This window comes from Manacus candei, unplaced genomic scaffold, assembly GCF_025592945.1.
Source record: "Manacus candei isolate 608988 ecotype Guabito, Panama unplaced genomic scaffold, ASM2559294v1 h1tg000094l, whole genome shotgun sequence".
In the NCBI taxonomy this organism is placed as follows: domain Eukaryota; kingdom Metazoa; phylum Chordata; class Aves; order Passeriformes; family Pipridae; genus Manacus; species Manacus candei.
Window position 1 is genome coordinate 3,115,681 of NW_026138142.1, and position 18,282 is coordinate 3,133,962.

The 18,282-nt window shown below is 46.1% G+C and overlaps 2 protein-coding genes across 4 annotated transcripts in view; one reads left to right on the plus strand and one right to left on the minus strand.

The window, feature by feature from the left end:
• The first annotated feature begins 422 nt into the window (after positions 1-422).
• Positions 423-11,656, plus strand: ACAA1 (acetyl-CoA acyltransferase 1). The gene is made up of 12 exons (XM_051768394.1): positions 423-641; positions 1,437-1,530; positions 1,787-1,844; positions 2,658-2,737; positions 3,194-3,236; positions 4,712-4,810; positions 5,609-5,689; positions 7,712-7,902; positions 8,002-8,181; positions 8,882-8,937; positions 10,021-10,166; positions 10,510-11,656. Exons 1-12 carry the CDS (start codon positions 426-428, stop codon positions 10,583-10,585), a joined length of 1,320 nt encoding a protein of 439 aa, XP_051624354.1. The 5' UTR covers positions 423-425; the 3' UTR covers positions 10,586-11,656.
• DLEC1 (DLEC1 cilia and flagella associated protein) overlaps positions 3,244-18,282 on the minus strand; it is a 44,080-nt gene continuing 29,041 nt past the window's right edge. The window contains exons 32-39 of one of the 3 annotated variants that reach the window (XM_051768327.1): positions 18,012-18,106; positions 17,837-17,921; positions 17,115-17,315; positions 16,149-16,310; positions 15,076-15,229; positions 14,362-14,482; positions 12,603-12,744; positions 3,244-3,468 (exon numbers count right to left, since the gene is read on the minus strand). In XM_051768327.1, coding sequence (XP_051624287.1) covers positions 12,630-12,744; positions 14,362-14,482; positions 15,076-15,229; positions 16,149-16,310; positions 17,115-17,315; positions 17,837-17,921; positions 18,012-18,106 — 933 coding nt within the window. In that variant the 3' untranslated portion in view covers positions 3,244-3,468; positions 12,603-12,629. Of the gene's footprint in view, positions 3,469-11,644; positions 11,763-12,535; positions 12,745-14,361; positions 14,483-15,075; positions 15,230-16,148; positions 16,311-17,114; positions 17,316-17,836; positions 17,922-18,011; positions 18,107-18,282 lie in introns of those variants that run through there. The other 2 variants (XM_051768326.1, XM_051768325.1) reach the window with 2 other exon arrangements.

An 18,282-nucleotide genomic window follows, 5' to 3' on the forward strand; every position in this document is an offset into this window, starting at 1 on the left:
CCTTATTTTCTTTTTTCTTATCTTTACTCCTTTCTTTCCTTTTCTTCCCTTTATATTTTTCCCTTTTTTTTCTCCCCTTTTTCCCGCCTTTTAATTTTTATTATTTTGTTTATTTTTTTCTTTATCAACTCGATTCCTTTACTTCAAATTTCCCTATTTACCCCAACACCTATTTAAATTTAAGCTCAGCCTTGTGGGTTCGCTGGGCTCGGCTTGGCCGTTCGGGGGCGGAGCGCGGGTTACCCCGGGGGGCGTGGCCATGCAAATGAGGAGGGACTGTGACTATCACCGCCCCAGTATGCAAATGAGGAGGGCAATAACAATAGAGATGACTGTATGTAAATAAGGGGGTGGAGTCATGCAAATGAAGAGGGCTGTGACCATCCCGGGAGCCTGCACGTAAATGAGGGGGCGGTGCCATGCAAATGCCCGCCGTCAGTGACAAGATGGCGGCGGCGGCGGCGGCGCGGCGGGCGCAGCTGGTGCTGGGGCACCTCTCGGGGGCCGCCCCGGGCCCCGCGGCCGCCCCGAGGGCTGTGCCCTGTGCCGGGGGCCCCCCGCGGGCCGCCAGCCCCGACGACGTGGTGGTGGTGCACGGCCGCAGGACCGCCATCGGCCGCGCCAAGCGCGGCGGCTTCAAGGTACGGATGGGAGGGTCCTGCCCGCCTGCCACCCCCCCGCCTGCCCCTCACAGGTGCTGGGATCCCCTTCCTCGCGTACCTGGGTGCTGGACGCCCAGCTGCCGCCCAGGAGCTGCTCTACTCTGAAAAAGTGTAAAAAAAAGAACGTTTTGCGATGGTTTTAATGCTCGGGGTGGGTGGTCCAGGTGTGGCAGGGCCGGTGGCGTCCCCAGAAGAGCGGGGCAGTGTCCCGAGGGGTCTCCTGGGACCAGCCACAGTCTCCGCTGTCACCTGCCCTGGCACGCGGAGCATCCCCTTGGAAAAGCAGCGTGGCCTTCACCTCCTCGGACCTGCCACCCTTCTGGAACCCGCGGCCACAGAGCCCTCAGCGAGAACGTAGTGCCAGGATGGCCCTGAAGGATGCGCGTTGTCATCCTTCAGAACGGGTCTCGTCATGCCGGCGGTGCTTCCCACCAGCTGAGGGGCCACAAAATAAATTCTTTCACAAAATTAGTCAAAGGGCTCAGTTTGCTGAATCTTGTCACATAACTCACTGTAGTTGTTTGATTTTGAAGGCCCAATACAGTGTGTTCCTATAAAAACGGAGGTCAGGTGAGAAAGCAGTGTGTGTGTTCAATTGCTTGAAAGACACTTGGGGTGAAGACAGAGTAACTCTGTTGCAGCAGGAAAACAACAACCAGTGTAAGCTGAGAAGAAGAGTAAAGCTGCCTTAGCCCTCTGGAGTGGTCTGGGGGTGAACTGGTGGCAGGGCTGTGACTGGTGTTTGCTGGTGGCACTGATCCCCTGTGCTCTCAGGACACGACACCCGACGAGCTGCTGGCTGCTGTGATGACAGCTGTCCTCCAGGATGTCAACCTCCGTCCTGAGGTCCTGGGAGACATCTGTGTGGGTGAGTGAGAACCTCCTGATCTGGGTGGCTCTGTGGGACACGCTGCTCCTGGTGTCCCGTGGGATACTCATGGGGTTGGGAGGGGTTAGTGTGCAGCGTTGGGTTTAGGAAGGCAGTGTTCCTATTTCACGCCTGTCCTGTCCGTGGTAGGGGGATCTGGGTGCTGAGTGGTGCTGAGCTGGGGTGATGGGAACATCCCTTTGATGCCCGCGAGGGGAATGTAACCCATTGACTGGAATTGTATCTTTGCACTCAGGGAACGTGCTGCAGCCTGGAGCTGGTGCCTTGATTGCAAGAGTTGCACAGTTTCTGAGGTAAACTCCCAACCAGGCTGAGGTTCTCCCTCTGCTCCCCAGGCCTTGGCTGCAGAGCAGGGATTGGAGGTTGTGGTGGGGCTCATGCACTCCCAGGAATACACCAGTCCACCTTTTGCCTAGAAACTAGACTTTGGTCGAGTGTTTGGAGAACACTGATGGCAAAGGGATGGGGAGGCAGAGGTGAGGCTGTTTAATCTGTTTGTGCTGCCTCTGAATGGGAGATCTTGTTTTGTGGGCTCCCAGCTGCACCTGGTGCTTCTCCAGACTGGGAGGCTGTGCTTCTCTCTGCTGTGCCTGATCCCAAAACCATGGAGTGGGCTCAGATCTTTCTGTCATTGTCCAGTGTTGGTGCTCAATGGCTAATACTGAGCTGGATCCCAGATTCCAAATATTTCAGTCACTGTCTGTTGCTGTTGTTTGCTTCTGTCAGTCAGTGCATTACCACCACTTTGGACAGGTGCTGGAACAGCCCACCAATAATTAGGAATATTGCAAAACTTTTCAGGGTTTCTGGCCCAGATCAGAGCTTGAGATCTAGGCCCAGGAGAGAGTTCTGCTCAAAGAGGACCTTCTGAAGACAGACTCATGGGGAAACAGCACTCAGAGCCACTTGCCAATCAAGTGTGGAAGTTATCTTTGAACTTTGCTTTCCCTTGGTGCAGGACCAAATAGGTCAACAAATGTATAAAGGGGTCGGTTTGGAAACTTGAGGGTTAAAGTTTAATCAGGTGGTTTAATGCTCCCTTTAGAGCTTTGGGTTGTTGGTGGTTTTCATCACTGAGTCTTTGCCAATGCTGTCTTGTTTTCCAGTGGTATTCCAGAGACAGTTCCGTGCTCCAGTGTGAACCGGCAGTGCTCCTCAGGTCTACAGGCCATTATCAATATAGCTGGTAGGTGTTGTGGGCACTGGGATCGGAGTCCATGCCTGCCCCACCCCAAGTGCTCATTCCTCCTGTCCTCCAGTCTCTCTGAGCAGCGAGAACAGTGACAATGTCTTGCGCAGCTGGGAATTTTCAGTGTGGTGTTAGTTGAATACTTTTATAACCTTGACTGGCTGAGTTTATCCCTAGAGAAGTAACTTGGTTTTCTGGGTATAAGTTCTACCATCACCTCCATATCAGGCAGCTTCCAGAAGGGTCCCTCCAGTCCTCTCTGGCCCCATGTCAGGTCATGGTCAGTCCTCAGCCCCATCAGCTCCTTGGCCTGGCTCTTGCTCTGGCAGGCAGGAGGATGAGGGAATGCCCATTTGGCTTTGCCAGATGCCTCAGGGGTTTGGAAACCAGAGCTGGGATGGAAATGCTTTTGCTCCTGATGACAGTAAGAATGTTTGTGCACTGCTGTTACAGGTGGCATCCGAAATGGATCGTATGACATTGGCTTGGCCTGTGGGTAAGGAAGTCTTTTCACGGTACTTGCTTAGGCTTCCTGAAGATAACACTCTGTCCCTCTGCAATAGCCTGCCCGAAATTAGCTTTTTAACTAATCTCCAACTAACTATCGTCTTGGAAGACCAGCAGCTGTCTTGGAAAAGAAATTAATGTCCTACCCGTGCTAATAAGTGCTCTGCAGATTTACAGGAGCTGTTCTGTGGTGGATAAAAAGGCTGTTCTCTGCTTCAGTCCTAAAATCATAAGAAGTGTTTATTTTTTAGAGGATTATGTAAATGTTAGGTTGGTTTTGGAGAAATACTAGTGACCACATACACATTCACTTTAGAAGAACAAGTGAAAAAGTGTTCAGTAATCCTGAGGGTAAAATACTGAGTTTCTCTTTACCTTGGTGATTTTAAGTCTTTTTTGAATTATTACTGCACACAGTTATCCATCAATCCTTAGGAAAAGGTTTATATTTACAACTTCTCAGCACCTGCACCTGCACATACACATTGAGCAAGATCAGAGGTTGAGAACACTCTTCCCTTCTTAGGTTGCTGCAAAATAAAGAGCTCAGCAGGACACGTGTTCTCCTCTGCTGTGGGCAGAGTACCCGGTGTTCATGGGCAGTGCCTGTGCTTGAACACAGGATGCTTTTCACAGCTTCACTTTGAAACAATTGTTTCAAGAAATTGCAGCTGAAGTCAAGTAATGCAGTGTCCTTAGAGCTGGTTTAAATTGCTCATAGCACTTACTGTAAGCTGCTTGGGGGGAAGACCTTATTTTCTGCTTGTTTTTCATTTTCCAGGAAGAGTGTATGTGTTATTTATTCTTGATGAGTGTATTTGTGTGGTGCAGAGTATAATTCAAACCCTTTTCCCATCGTAGGCTTCATAATCTGGACTGACTTTGCAAAAGCTCACCAGTCTTAAGTGATGGCAGTGTATTTCTGCAGTAAATTTGAGTAGTTCAGTGTGTTAATTCATTTGTAGGTCAAAGATTGCAGCCTCTGGGATCCGTGTCTTAAATTCTTTGTATTGCAAAATATAAATGATGCAACTCACTGAAAGCTCTTTGTCATGGTTTGCTTAATACTTCTCTTATTCCACTGCCAACCTGTTCTTAAGCTCTTAAGTGGCATGTTTATGGCTGTTGACAATCTCACTGGAAAATCCAGCCCTTGAACCTTGGGTTTCTCATTATGTTTGAGGATAAAAGTGCCAGAATCATTAGCAATTCCTTCCTAGCTGTGGAAACACGAGAAATTAACTGCTGACATTGGTATCCTGTTCTAGTGAAACAAGGACCAATTGAACCTTGCAATCTGTTTTCATTTCATGATAATTCGTATATTGATGATTAAAGAGCTTCTGCCTCAGCCAGTTCTTAATTAGCAGTCTGTGTTTCTGTGGGATAATAGGAAAGCCTGTTGTCAGGATACTGAGTTTTGATCAGTCTTAATGAAGCAATTCAAATTTTTCCTGTGTTTAGTGTGGAAACAATGTCCCTCAGAAGTGCAAATAATCCTGGTGATATCAGTTCCAGCATGATGGACAATAGCAAAGCTCGAGACTGCCTTATTCCTATGGGGTAAGTGTTTCCCCTTCCCACAGTTTAAGGGTTTCCTAGATGCTCTGTCTCCTCAGTGGCTGTAGTTTCAAATCCATCTGAATTCAGGGAGCTTGGAGCTGTGTTTATCAGCATCCTCCTTGGCAGTGGTGGAAAATTAATGATGTGAAATGGGGGAAGAAAGGCTGAGAGAATTGGGATTGTTCAGCCTGGGGAAGAGAAGGCTCAGGGTGACCTAATTGTGGCCTTCCAGTGCCTGAAGGGAGCATCCAAGAAAGATGGAGAGGGACTGTTTACAGGAGAATAGAGTGATAGAATAAAGGGTATTAGCTTCTACCTGAAAAGAGAGCAAGTTGAGATTACATACTAGAAAAAAATTTTTTATTCTGAGGCACTGGAACAGGTTGCCCAGAGAAGCTGTGGCTGCCCCATCCCTGGAAGTGTTCAAGGCCAGGTTGGGCGGGGCTCTGAGCAACCTAGTCTCGTGGAAGGTGTCCCTGCCCATGGCAAGGGGGTTGGAACTAAATGATCTTTAATGTCCCTTCCAACCCAGGCCATTCTATGAAGATCTGCAACTCTGAGGAAAGATTTCCTTGTCTTAAGCTCAATGGCTTGAGGAGCAAGAAGAATGGATTTGAACCTTGTTTTGGTCCTAGATTTGATTCAGGATTTGTTTCTGCCAGCAGTTCTTGGTTGAGAAGGCAGCAGTTGGCTTTGACACTAAAGCCAGTCCTTGTACCTTGTGTTGTCTCAGTAGAAGCCAACTGCACCTCCATTAGATGTGTCCTTGTATTAACTCTGCAATGTTGTTTTCCCCAGAATAACCTCAGAAAATGTGGCGGAGAAGTTCGGGGTTTCCCGGAAGAAGCAAGATGCCTTTGCCTTGGCTTCCCAGCAGAAGTAAATGCCGTTTTTGTGGGGTTTTTTTAACCTTTTAGTTAAGGGATAAATACAGCTAGAAAACAAACTGCTATTTCCCAAGAGAGATCAAGTGCAGCCTTCTTGTTGCCTTCCAATCCTTAATAGTGAGTAAGGAAGCTTGAGATGGTCTGACCCAAGATCAGTGCGTGTCCAGGGTTGTGTGTGATGAGGAAAACTGAACCCAGAGCTGTCCTGGGGATGGTGTGACTGACCCTGCACAAGTATCACCAGGCACATGAACCCTGGGCAGTGAGTGCCCCTGTGTTTTTCAGCACATGCCTATGGCTGAGGGGTTGGAACTGGATAATTTCTAAGGTTCCTTCCCATCCAAACCATTCCATGTTTCTATGATACAACCTCGGTGAGGTTTCTGGAACGAGTCAGTGGTGCGGTATTTTCACAGTGGCTTTGGCTCAGGATCACTGGAACCTGAATGTGGGAGCAGCAGCAGAAGGAACCTTTCCCAAGAGGGAATAGTTGAGCGCAGCTGTTTGTAGGGAACTGCTGAGCTTGTGAGAAGAGTGGCTTGTCCTTGCTGCAGGTGTTTGGCTCTGAGTCCAATCCTACCTCTGATAACCTTCCTCTTGGATTAAATCACTGCCAAAGTCAACTGACCCTGGGATCTGTGGGGCTGTACTGGCAGAGCAGTGGCAGGTGATGTGGTAAAGCTGCTGCCATCAAAGAGTTAAACTCGCTCTCAGAGCTCTGTTTAAGCATTGCCCCGGTCCAATTATTTATCTAACACAGGAAGCCACTGCACAGGGCAGTTAACCTTTAAATTCTGGCCCTGCTGCTCAGGGAACTTGGCATGCCAGCCTTTCTCACTGACGTGGGACTGATAACCAAAAGGGTATGTGAATGTGATCCTCACGCTCACGTGAGGCAGGGGGCGACTTTCTGGCCTTGGTCTCAGGATGTTTGTGGTGTTACTGAACTGTCCTTCAGCACTTTGCTCTAACTCACTTACCTGGGAGCACTAAATACTTTATTAGTAAAAGTGTAAAGTGATGAGGGGGTAAAACAAGCTTTTGGTCTCCAATTTGTATTCCCTTTAAAGGATTTACCTCTGAAAGGTAAATCCTGTAAATCAACTCCACTTTGGAGGCTTTTAAAATACCTTGTTTGATAGGAAAGATAAAATCTGTGTGGCCTGAGCTAATTCTAGTTTAGTTAATTGTATTCTGCCTACTTATATCCATCTGGTCATGGCAGCTGTTCCCTACTGCTGATTCTGATGTCTCAGGGACCAGGTTCTGTCCTCAATGCACCCTTACTGCTAAAGGTCTTGCCCAGAGCAGCTGTGGATGCCCCATCCCTGGAAGTGTTCAAGGCCAGGGTGGAGGGGGCTTGGAGCAACCTGGGATAGTGGAAGATGTCTCTGCCAATGGACTGGAATAAGTGATTCCATTCTACAAAGTCCCGCTGAACTGTGCAATGCACATTGCCTTGTTTGGAGTTAAAAGGCTACAGTTAAATGATGGAAGATTAAAGTCTGTGGTCTAAAGCTTAACTTGTCTTTAGTAGGACAAAACCAGGAACAAGCGTAACTTCAGCCATTCCTTAACTTGTCAGAAGTCATTGGCATTATGTGGAGGCTTAGCCCACGTGCTCTGTTTAAACTCTAAAAAGTAAGAATTGATGTTTGAACATCAGGATTCATTTCTTTTCATACACCTGTGATGTGACTGTACCTCTGGACAAGTACAGCTTCATGTTGGGAGCTGGTGGTGGTCAGTCAGTCACAGGTGTTGATGGGAACAGAACAGGGATCTTGCTCAGAAATCTGTGATCCTGTGACCCAGGTCTGGGGACAGTGCCCATAATGTTGCTGTATAGGTGAAGAGTTTGTCTTCCCATGAATGGAAAGAAGAATTTGCCTGTTGTTTTGACGGCCACTCAGCAAGGATGTACCAAGTCTCACCTTAGTTCACTCTCTAACTGTTTTCCTTCATTGCAGTTCTCCTCCAAAATATTTTAACATTTCACCCTCTTCTTGATCAGAGCAGCAAAAGCTCAGCAGATGGGACTGTTTAAAACTGAGATTGTTCCAGTGAAGACCACTGTTACGGATAATCAGGGCAACCAAAAAACAATCACAGTGAACCAAGATGAAGGGATTAGGCCCTCCACGACCCTGGAAGGCTTGGCCAAGCTGAAACCTGCCTTCAAAGAGGACGGAAGCACTACAGCAGGTCAGCTCAGCTGTTAAATCTGTGGTGTTTCTGTGGTTTACCTGCCTTGTTCTAGAACATGCTTAGGCAAAAAAGGTGTTAACAGGTCTTTTCCAACAGGTAATGCCAGCCAGGTCAGCGATGGAGCAGCTGCTGTTCTCCTGGCAAAACGCTCGAAGGCAGCTCAGCTGGGACTCCCAGTCCTGGGGGTGCTCCGGTCCTTCGCTGTGGTGGGGGTCCCACCTGATGTGATGGGCATTGGGCCGGCTTATGCCATCCCTGTTGCTGTGGAAAAGGCAGGTAAGAACCCCCTGTCATTCACACAGTGTTTGGCAAAGGGGAAGTCAGACTCCCTGGGCGGAGATTTAAGATTACATTATTCAAGCATGAGCAGCTGTTGACCACAGGAGCAGTGAAATTAAATTCCACACCTTAAAAGAGGTCTTGCCTCTGACTGTTGCAACACTGTTCAGTTTCCACAACAGTTAACACTAAATCACTGGCAGTGTGTTCACTTCTTAACATGACCAGCATTGGGGGGCGTGGGGTTTGTGTTTGGGTTTTGAGGGTTTTTTACTTTATGGCTTTGGCATCATTCCAGTGTCCTTAGGAAACTCATTAGGTTAATCAGCTTCTATAGCTGATGATTACTGTTGTGCCTGCCTGCCATGGCTATGGTCACATGCCCACCTGTAGCTTTATCTTTCACTTTCAAAACACCCTTCAATCCTTAATCCCCCTGCAGAGAAATTACAATTAATCTAAGGAAATTTGGCAGACTCATTGGCACAATGCTATGAACTGTGATGTTTTGCAGTCTTTAGGCACTGCTGCATGTAAACACATGTACAAGTGTAGATACCCCACGTGGAGCCAAGGTCCTTCTTTTGTCATTAGTGGATAAGAACTGGAATTCATGAACAGGTGCTGTGAGTTAATTATTCTCTTTGATATGAGGCAAAACCATCTCTTTTTAACTCCTTACTTTTCTGGCCCATAGGTCTGACTCTGAATGACATTGATATATATGAAATTAATGAAGCCTTTGCAAGCCAGGTGAGTGATCATCCTGTTTGAGTTGCTGCATTGCTTGGCAAGTGAGAGTATTTTCAGGTTAAGATTTGAACTTGTTCCACATATTACATCTTTAGCTGAATGTTATTAACATGTGCAAACTATTTTCCTTTTCCTTCAGATAAAAATAAGCTTAAGCAGCTTAATATTAGGAAAAAAAGTCCACTGAATAAGAATGTGATCTTTGCTATTGCACCCTTGCAAAATCTGTTTCACCAGGGCTGTAATTTGTTGTCAGGTGGTGTTTGGAGGCAGGAAACTTCACTACTGTGTCTATCAGGAACAGTGTGGCAGCAGGACCAGGGAAGTGATTCTCCCCCTGTACTCAGCACTAGTGAGGGTACACCACAAGTGCTGTATCCAGCTCTGGGCCCCTCAGTTCAGAAAGGACATTGAGGGGCTGGGGCAGGTCCAGAGAAGAGCAACAAGGCTGGGGAAGAGACTGGAGCACAAGTGCTGTGAGGAGAGGCTGAGGGAGCTGGAGTTGTTCAGCCTGGAGAAGAGGAGAGGCCCAGAGGAGACCTCATCACTCTCTACAACCACCTGACAGGAGGTTGTAGCCAGGTGGGGGTTGGTCTCTTCTCCCAGGAACCAGCAGTAGGACAAGAGGACACGATCATAAGCTCTGCCAAGGGAGGTTTAGGTTGGATATTAGGAAGAAAGTTTTTTACAGGGAGAGTGATCAGACATTGGAATGGGCTGCCCAGGGAGGGTGGATTCACCATCCCTGGAGGTTTTTAAGATGAGACTGGATGTGGCACTCAGTGCCATGGTCTCATAACCATGGCAGTGTTGGATCAAGAGTTGGACTTGATCTCGAAGGTCTTTTCCAACCCGTCTGATTCTGTGATTCTCTACAAATCTGTGACATGTCTGTCAGCATGTGCATGGGCTCAGTTTGAGATGAAGTGGATAGTTTTAGCTCACTTCTCTTGTAACCAGTTCCACTCCTTTCCCCTGGGAAAGGTGGTCTAGCTGGAGTCAGGCCTCCGAGTTGGAGGAGAAGAGCTGAGAACTAACGGGGACGAGAGCATCAGCATGAAACCGTTCCCTGTGTCTTTGCAGGCTGTGTACTGTGTTGAAAAGCTGGGCATTCCCATGGAGAAGGTGAACCCCCTGGGAGGAGCAATAGCACTGGGGCACCCCCTGGGCTGTACTGGTGCTCGCCAGGTCGTCACTTTGCTCAACGAGCTGAAGCGTAGAGGGAAGAGGTGAGTGCTGAGGATCAGTGCTGAGGATCAGTGCTGAGGATCAGTGCTGAGGATCAGTGCTGAGGATCAGTGCTGAGGATCAGTGCTGAGGATCAGTGCTGAGGATCAGTGCTGACCTGAACACCCATGTGTGTGTAACTAACACAGGCTCAGGAGTCACCACAGTTTTGGGGTCACCCTTTTCCATCGCTTGGATGGCTTGGAATGTGAATTCCCCATGTTCCTCTTGTTGGCAAAGGAGAGCAGTGGGCAGCTCATATTTATTGTATTTTTTATTTGTATTTTTCTCCCAGATGATGTAAACCTGAGCTTGTCTTTTTCCTAATTCCATCTGTTGTTTCAGAGCCTATGGAGTTGTGTCCATGTGCATTGGAACTGGCATGGGTGCTGCAGCTGTGTTCGAGTACCCGGGGAAGTAACTCCAGTACTGACAGAACAACACAACAGCTCATTCTCTGCCTTCCCTAGTGATAGCAAATGATTTGCACTGTGAAATCAAGTGAGATTCATTACTAGATTTACAAATTTTAGGCAGAAATTGTGAAGTAGAATTAAGGGAACAGCTCTGCTAAGCAGGTGGGGACATGCAAAACTAGCCCGTGGCTTCCAGATGTGAGAAATTAGCTCAGCTGAAGTTCAACTACAGGCCCTGGTCTGCTGATTATGAATTAATATTTTTAAATTAATCGATCTCTTTATTCTGTGAATATTATCAAAGAGAAGTAGTTCACAGGACAGTATTTTTGTATGGCAAATTGTCTAAAAGGGTCACTCAAAATGAAAACATCAGTGCACATGAAAAGGCTTTTCCAGGTGGGTGGTTTGTTTTTTTTTTTTTTAAGATTTAACCATTTTTCAAGAAGTTTAAAACAGCTTGTTTTGAAGCAAAGACTTCAGATTTCCTTTACAACTGTGTCTGTCGTATGCAAGTCATAAGTTGTGTGTGTCTGACATTGTCCCTACAGTGGAGGATGTGCTGTACTTTGCTGCTGTTGGAGTTGCTCTGAAGCCTCCAGTGGGGGAAAGTGGAAGGACTGGAATGTAATCTCCAAGGAAGTGCCTGAATAGAAAGGTTCTGTTGGATTGCTAGAAGCCAGAAATTTGGAAGTGGCCATTCCATCTTTTACAGCACATGTCTAATTATCTGTTTGCGTGACTCTATGGATAAGCTTGTGCCCAATCTTATTTACTTACCTAACATAAAGCAAAGTTCAGCATTACACTTACTGCAAGCACCACATGAACATCAGTGACAGCTCAGTCCTTCAGCACTAACACAAATGTGTGTTAGATCTTGTGTCTTCTGTCATCCCTTATCTGTTCTCTCTGATCTGAACAGGAAGATCACTGAAGCTCAGAGTTAATGGCTTGAAAAAGAAATGTACTCATTGACTTTGATGCGTTAGAAATGTTTAAGTTTGTAACAAACAGAAGTTCTTTGTCCTGACTCTTGTTTTTGCACTTAATAATACAATTGGGTTCTTGCAATACATTTGTTTCCTTTTTATGATGGTTGTTAGTTGAAGGTCATGATGAGTTAGAGCTGTTTGATATCTCACATTCCCATGCTGTAGCCTCTCTCACTCAGCAATCAGGCTGTATTTTAGAGCCAAAAGATGGAATTATTTAGAGGGGTTAAAGAGGCGTTAGGTTATACACAGGAACCTCAGTGTGAAAAGACTCTTGAGGATGCTGAGTTGCTCTGTATGAGCTGTCATGCATTTTCTGTTCTTCTCCTGTGTGGATCCCTGCCCCTTCCCACACACACTGCCTTTGACAAAAACCTTTTATGTGAGGGGAGTGGAAAACTTTAACAGGCTCAGAAGTGGGAATTTCAGTGACCTTTAGCTAAAATAATACTAAAAACACTTAAAAAGAAGTGAGTAAATGGGAACCATGTGGGGGGAAAGAATGAAGAGGAATAAGGGTTCCTCCCTCTGTTGCTGTAGGGGATGTTCTCAAGACCCAAGCATGATGAAACAGGCAGGTTGGTAATTTTCCAAGGAGTCCAGGGAAAGCTGGCTCTTCTCCTTTTCATGTAAGGCATCGAGAAAAGAACCTGGGGAATGCTGGCCTATTCACCAGTTCTTGCTTTTATTATGTGTCAATGTCCATTTTAATGTCAAACAAATAAACGAGGCAAAGCAAAAGCTACTTTAAGCTAGGAACAGACTTTAGCTGTAATTTGAGGTGTGCTGGGCCATGCAAAGGGCTTTGACCAGACTTACACAGCTGCTTTGCAACTTAAAACCTTGTTCTGTGGCTAATGCTAAGCTTATCACAGCAATAAAAGCAACAGCACAGGATGAATTTATGACTGGTACCATGAGAATTTTTTTCTTCCTAACTTAAATTTTCATTCTGCTAAAATTCCAGTCCCTATTAAAAGAACAAAAGTAGACGAAAATACAGGCTCAGCTGCATTCAGCCTGTTACCTTGACATTTGTTCCACACTGTCTTGTTTAAAGGTCGTCATCATTCCTCTTGTGCATTCCTCGTCCTCTGATGTGCAGCTTGCAAGGCTTCTCTCCCAGCACTCCAGCAATGGTCACAAGAGCTTCATAGTCAGTGTTGCTCCTAAAGCACACAGCAAAAAGACAGTTCAGCTACAGCAACGTGCAGTTCTGTGTGGAGGAAAAAGGGGAGAATGGTGTCCTAAGAGTGCTCCAAGTCACAATCACAGGTCCTTAACATTAGTGTCAAGTCCAGGTGACAGTCTTACTTCCCAGGGCCGTGCCCCACAGGTACATACATGGTGTTGGAAAAGAATGGTTGAGTCTGTGCCTGAAGACAGTTGATTATTAACCTCATGTCTGTAAGAAGAGTATCTTCCTACTTGTAAAATTGTATTTAAATAAATGAAACAAAGCTCTGCTGAGAGCAAACACCTGCACTGCCTTGATGTGAAAACTCCTCCCTGTGACAGGCAAAGTTTGAAGCAGAAAAGTTTCTGTCACTCCCCTAAGACACGGGGCAATCGGTAGAGTCTAAATTGTAAATGAACATCAAAAAGGTTACAGCAAGTGTAGTTTTGTGCTAAGTCTCACAGCATAATTTGCCAAAGGCTAATGCCACTCAACATTCCTGACACTGTTCCTCTGAAGGACTTCTCTGCGTCCAAGTGACGGTTCTGTAAAGGCCTGAGGCAAACGCCTGTTCTGCCAGACAGCTGTTGTTTCTTCCTTCTCATAAAACAATTCCCCTGCAGGAAAACCACTGATTTGGGGAGGTGAATTATTAAAATCACCTCACACCTTGCATATAATTATTTCCTAATGCCATGTTGGTCCTGTGCTCTGCTGTGTTGGGAATTCTTCATCTGGAGCTGCCCAGGTGAGCTGGCTGCTACACAGTGACATCTTTGCTTTCTGGTACTTCCAGGCATTTCCAGACATGCTGATTAGTGTATTTGTCAGACAAAATGAAGTGCTTCAGGCATATTCAGAAGCATTCCAGAAAAATCTAGGCAGTCAGGAGCCTAGGGAGTCCTCTGGTCCACCATGCTGCTCTGAGCAGGGACAGCTTAGAGCAGCTGCTCAAGGCTTCATTCCTTTGACAGAGCAGTAGCTCCAGAGATGGAAATCACTGGATCATGTTCCAGAGAGATGGAAGTTATGGCAATAACTCAAGTCACCTACAGTTTGCTTTCTGAAACTTCCCTGTCAGTAGTTTTCAGACCTCATTGAAATCACTAGGATAGACTTGTCTTAAACTTCCTGCCACCATGTGATAACTTCCAAGAAGATAATTTGTAATGAAAGCTGAATTTTCTTACAGGAGTTAAATCTCCCTAATTAAAGCAAAGAAATTAAAGTCAGCCAAGATTTATAGAATGGTTTGGTTTGGGAGGGACCTCAAAGTTCATCTCGGTCCAACCCTGCTGCCATGGGCAGGGACACCTTCCACTATCCCAGGTTACACCAATCCCCATCCAACTTGGCCTTGAACACTTCCAGAGCTGGGGCATCTACAAATTCTCTGGCAACCTGTGCCAGGGCCTCACCACCCTCACAGGGAAGAATTTCTTCCTAATACCTAATCTAAACCTGCCCTCTGTCAGTTTGAATCCATTCCCCCTTGTCCCATCACTCCATGCCTTTGTCCAAAGTACCTTTCCAGCTCTCATGTAGCCCCCCCAGTCTGAACAACACCAACTCTCTGTCAACAGCAAGACTTCAGTTCTGTTAACTGTACCTTGCAGTAAAGCTGATCTGCAAGATCTCTCTGGTAGGTGCGTCCCCTTCACGTGCCTCCAAAATGCCATTAGTCGGGAAGACTGAAAATACTTCCAGGGTGTTGGGCCTTTCCTGTTCTTCTGCAGTGAAAGGGCCAAATATCAAACAAAGCCATACAAGACCCTTTATGTAAGTATATACAGCATGTAACACTCATAGCAATGCATCTCTTTGCTGGGCAACTAATAAATCACGTCTCACACTGTCAGAGGGTTTCTGTGCATGTGCTCAGCCTCTGTTTTCATCCTCTAATCCAGGGCTGTGATCAGTGGCCTCCATGTTAAAATAATAAAGCCCTGATCTTCTTTCCTCTGGAGCCCATCTGTTGTTAACAGCAGCAGACACATGCTCAAACTGAGCTCATGAGGAGCTGCTGCTCCTTGTTGCCCCTCAGGATTGATTTATAAATGAGCAGAGCATATCCACGAGTTGTGAGGGCTAAGAGTCAATCTTTTGGTTAAATGAGGAGCAACTGTGGAAATCAGTAGTGACACACTGATGTCAGAAAAGGTAGAGGACAGACAGGAGAGGAAAAGCCCTCATAAGAAGCAGACCACATATGTTTGCACCCAACATCATCACATATTGCCTCTATACTGAGTGCATGCAGCCTTAATAAAAACACTGAATAGGAAACTATATAACAAGGAAATCAATTGCAAAACCAGAATACCCAGCAAGGCAGTCCAGTAGCTTCTACAGCTGCTCCTGTTGTACAAGAAGACATGTTCTGTCTTGGTCTGTGCAACAAAGCAGGTCAGGAAATCAACTGTGTTGCAAGAGAGCTCCAGGACTGGAACACTGAGATAAGCAGTCACTGGGACCAGCTGCAAAACAGAAGGAAGGGAAAGGAGAATAAAATCCACCGCATTTTTGTAGAGCTTTAAAAATACCTGCTCCAGCTGGATCATTCTTAACCCCAAGCACTGAATCAAGAGTCATTGTTCTATGTTCGTTCATAATGGTTAATTCCCATCCTGCAGCCTTGAGTGAGTTAAGTTGTTCCTTGTGTTACTGTTTTGGGACAGGTTTTCAAACCAGACACTGTAGTCTTAATGAAGTAACACGGAGTGAACATTCTCATTTGTTTTTAGGATTTTCTGTGGAGCTGCAGACATTACAGCATCTCGCTGTCCCTCAGGACTGTATGTGGCCCGCTGTGAGTCACTCAGTTTGTGCAGATTGCTCAAGATTATTATTCAATCGACTGTATCTTAGATATGGTGCTTGTTCTTGCACAGGTCAGTCCTCAGAAATCCCTAGTATGAAAAGAAAATAGAAGTGCCTGCAGTGCCCTGGGCCTGCTGAAGGCTTGGTGGGGGTTACAGATGATCAGTCTTTAAGCGCATGTGGGCTGTGACCACACTGCGGGGGTTTGATGGACTCAGGAGCCTTTCCAGAAGCTCTTGGGTGCTGCAGGAGGCAGTGCCTGGTGACTCAGGCACTGGCTTGTTCCCTGGGACAGCCCTGACCCTGTCTCAGAGTCACACTGTGACTGGGCTTGTGGCCCTTTGAGCAGTGTCATCCAGGCCGTCACCCTGTGCAGGGGACTGGGGCACCAGCACCAGGGTGGGACCCCAAACTCTCTGTCCACCTGAGAGTCACAGCAACCCCATGGCCATTCAGTTTACCCGGATTACACCATTTACTTCAGAGGTGCCTCTACTTCAAGGCTGAATAAATCCTAATCCAAGTCAGAGATGCTGCTGGAACAGCCCTTCCCCAGGGCCCAGGTTCTGATCTCACCTGGGCAGTGTGGTTACTGTGCTCAATGACCAGATTTTGATTAAACTGCAGCTTTCTCTCTCCGTTCTCCAGCTGGAGCACTTGGGATCCAGGAAGCAGCTGGGTATCTGGCAAGTGTTGATACCTAAGTAACTCCAGAGTTATGTGGAATGACACTTTCACCTATGGTAAGAGAAATCCAGATGATTACCACATAAGAAGACACTGTGTGCAGGAAATCCAAAGTAAATATTACACAAAGGCCCAGGCAAACATTTTCCCACTGGAACCCAAAGGTGTCATGCCAGCAGCCAAATTCCCACTGGAACAAAGCATTATAATTAGCAAAAAAACACAGCTATTTCCTATGAATCCAGTACACGGAGACAGAGTGTAAAGGTGAACAGCTGATCTCTGAACCACAGGGGAGAAACAGTCTCTAGGAAGCTAAAGGTTCTGAATTCCTGAGATTACAAATACCATATTCCCAAAGGTGTCTTAGGCATATAAGTTCTCTTTCTTCCCACACACGGAGAACTGTGATGTGTGTCAGAATGAAAACAGCAATATGAGAAGCACACTTCAAAAATGCAACTGTTATTCATTATTTGCACCTTACCTAACTCTCTACTCCAGGACTTTGTTTCCTTTAAGGTAATTTTTACACCCAAAACTAATCAAATTTTCCTCTCCTTACGCTGCCTGCATCTAAATTAAGGAAATGAGGGAAAGGGGTTTCTGCAGGAGTTTGCAACAGGTCAGAGTTTATGGGTAAAGCACATCAGCACCACTTCAGAAAAATAATCTTTACTTGCAATACAGCAGGCAAAATGGCAGTAATTAGCATTTGCTAATATTACAACTATTTCCCCTGAAGTTGAGAGATTTCTATTCTGGTTGTGTTTTTCTGTGGTTCATCTGGGCCACACTAACACACCAATTACTAAACTCTCTATTCTGGCAGAGGATTATTATTTTTGAGCCTACCAGCATGTTTTGCTGTGGATAAAGCACATGTTGCGGTTGGTGTTCTCCTTCCTCCTTCTTGCTGTGGGATGTTTTGGTGCCCTTTTTGGGATCTGCGCTGGACACGCTGAAGGGCATAGACAGAAGGAGCCTGAAGTACAGAGGAACCTTGGTGCAATTGATGAGTTTCAAACTCTGAGTCATCACCGAATCTGTCAAAACCTGGGGGAGAAATGATTCAGAACTGGTCAGTTTTAACTCCCTGGAGAGGTTTGTGCTGGTCTGGGCACTGAGCACCAGCGGGGATCTGAAGGACTTCACCCCAAAAGCAACCCAGTATTTTTTTACTTGTGTTTTTCAACATTTCTTGAGTGAAAAAACAAAATAAAAATATTGTAATAAAGTCTAAAAGCCTTTGAATGTCAAGAGTCAAAGAAACTGGAGTGACTCATTCTGCTATTGGACCTTCATGTCCTGAAAATCAGAACTTACTCTTCTACTTACAAACTCCTCTATGAAAAAAAGAGAAAGTTGTATAAAATAGGCATTGTCTGAACTCAGCTTTGCTTATTCCTGGCTAATAAGTACTGGTAGTACTTTTTTTTCTTCCCTATCTTGTTATGTGCAATATAGAAAATGAGGCTGCTGGTGATAAAGATGCATTTTCAAAGCCATGTGCACACAGCTCTGAATTCTCACAGCAGTACAAACCAGCCGAATGCATCAGAGTGGGAAATACTTACTCCTAACAGAGGCTTAGCAGGAAGGAGATCACTTGCCACTGAATAAAACACCATTCCTCTGTCGTGACCCATCTCTACTTTTAACCTGAGGGTAAAGAACCAGAGCTGGTCAGAGCCCTGTCTCCAGGCTGACCCATCCCCTGTGGGTACCAGGCATCAGCATGATGGTACTCACAGAGGATGCCTCAGGAAACCTTCCAAGTTCACTCGTAACGTTGGAGCTTCATAACCCTGTCCACGATGCACCTTGTTAGGCACCCTCCTTGCAAGCTGGCAACAAAATGAAACCAGAAGTTGTGCATAAAATGATAGCACTAAAACTTGAAATGCTACTTTTAGCCCAAGAGGCTGTTTGCCAAGCAGAATCCTATTTTGGCTTGTTTGTAAGACATGATGGAACAGCAAGAGCCAAGCATTAGGTGAACTCTGAAGGGCTGTGGGTAGTA

Excerpts from the sequence above, each read along its gene's own strand:
- ACAA1 (XM_051768394.1), top strand. The coding sequence starts at position 426 with ATGCCCGCCGTCAGTGACAAGATGGCGGCGGCGGCGGCGGCGCGGCGG. Across the intron at positions 4,811-5,608 it reads GACTGCCTTATTCCTATGGG|AATAACCTCAGAAAATGTGG; the intron begins GTAAGTGTTTCC and ends TGTTTTCCCCAG. Across the intron at positions 8,182-8,881 it reads TGTTGCTGTGGAAAAGGCAG|GTCTGACTCTGAATGACATT; the intron begins GTAAGAACCCCC and ends TCTGGCCCATAG.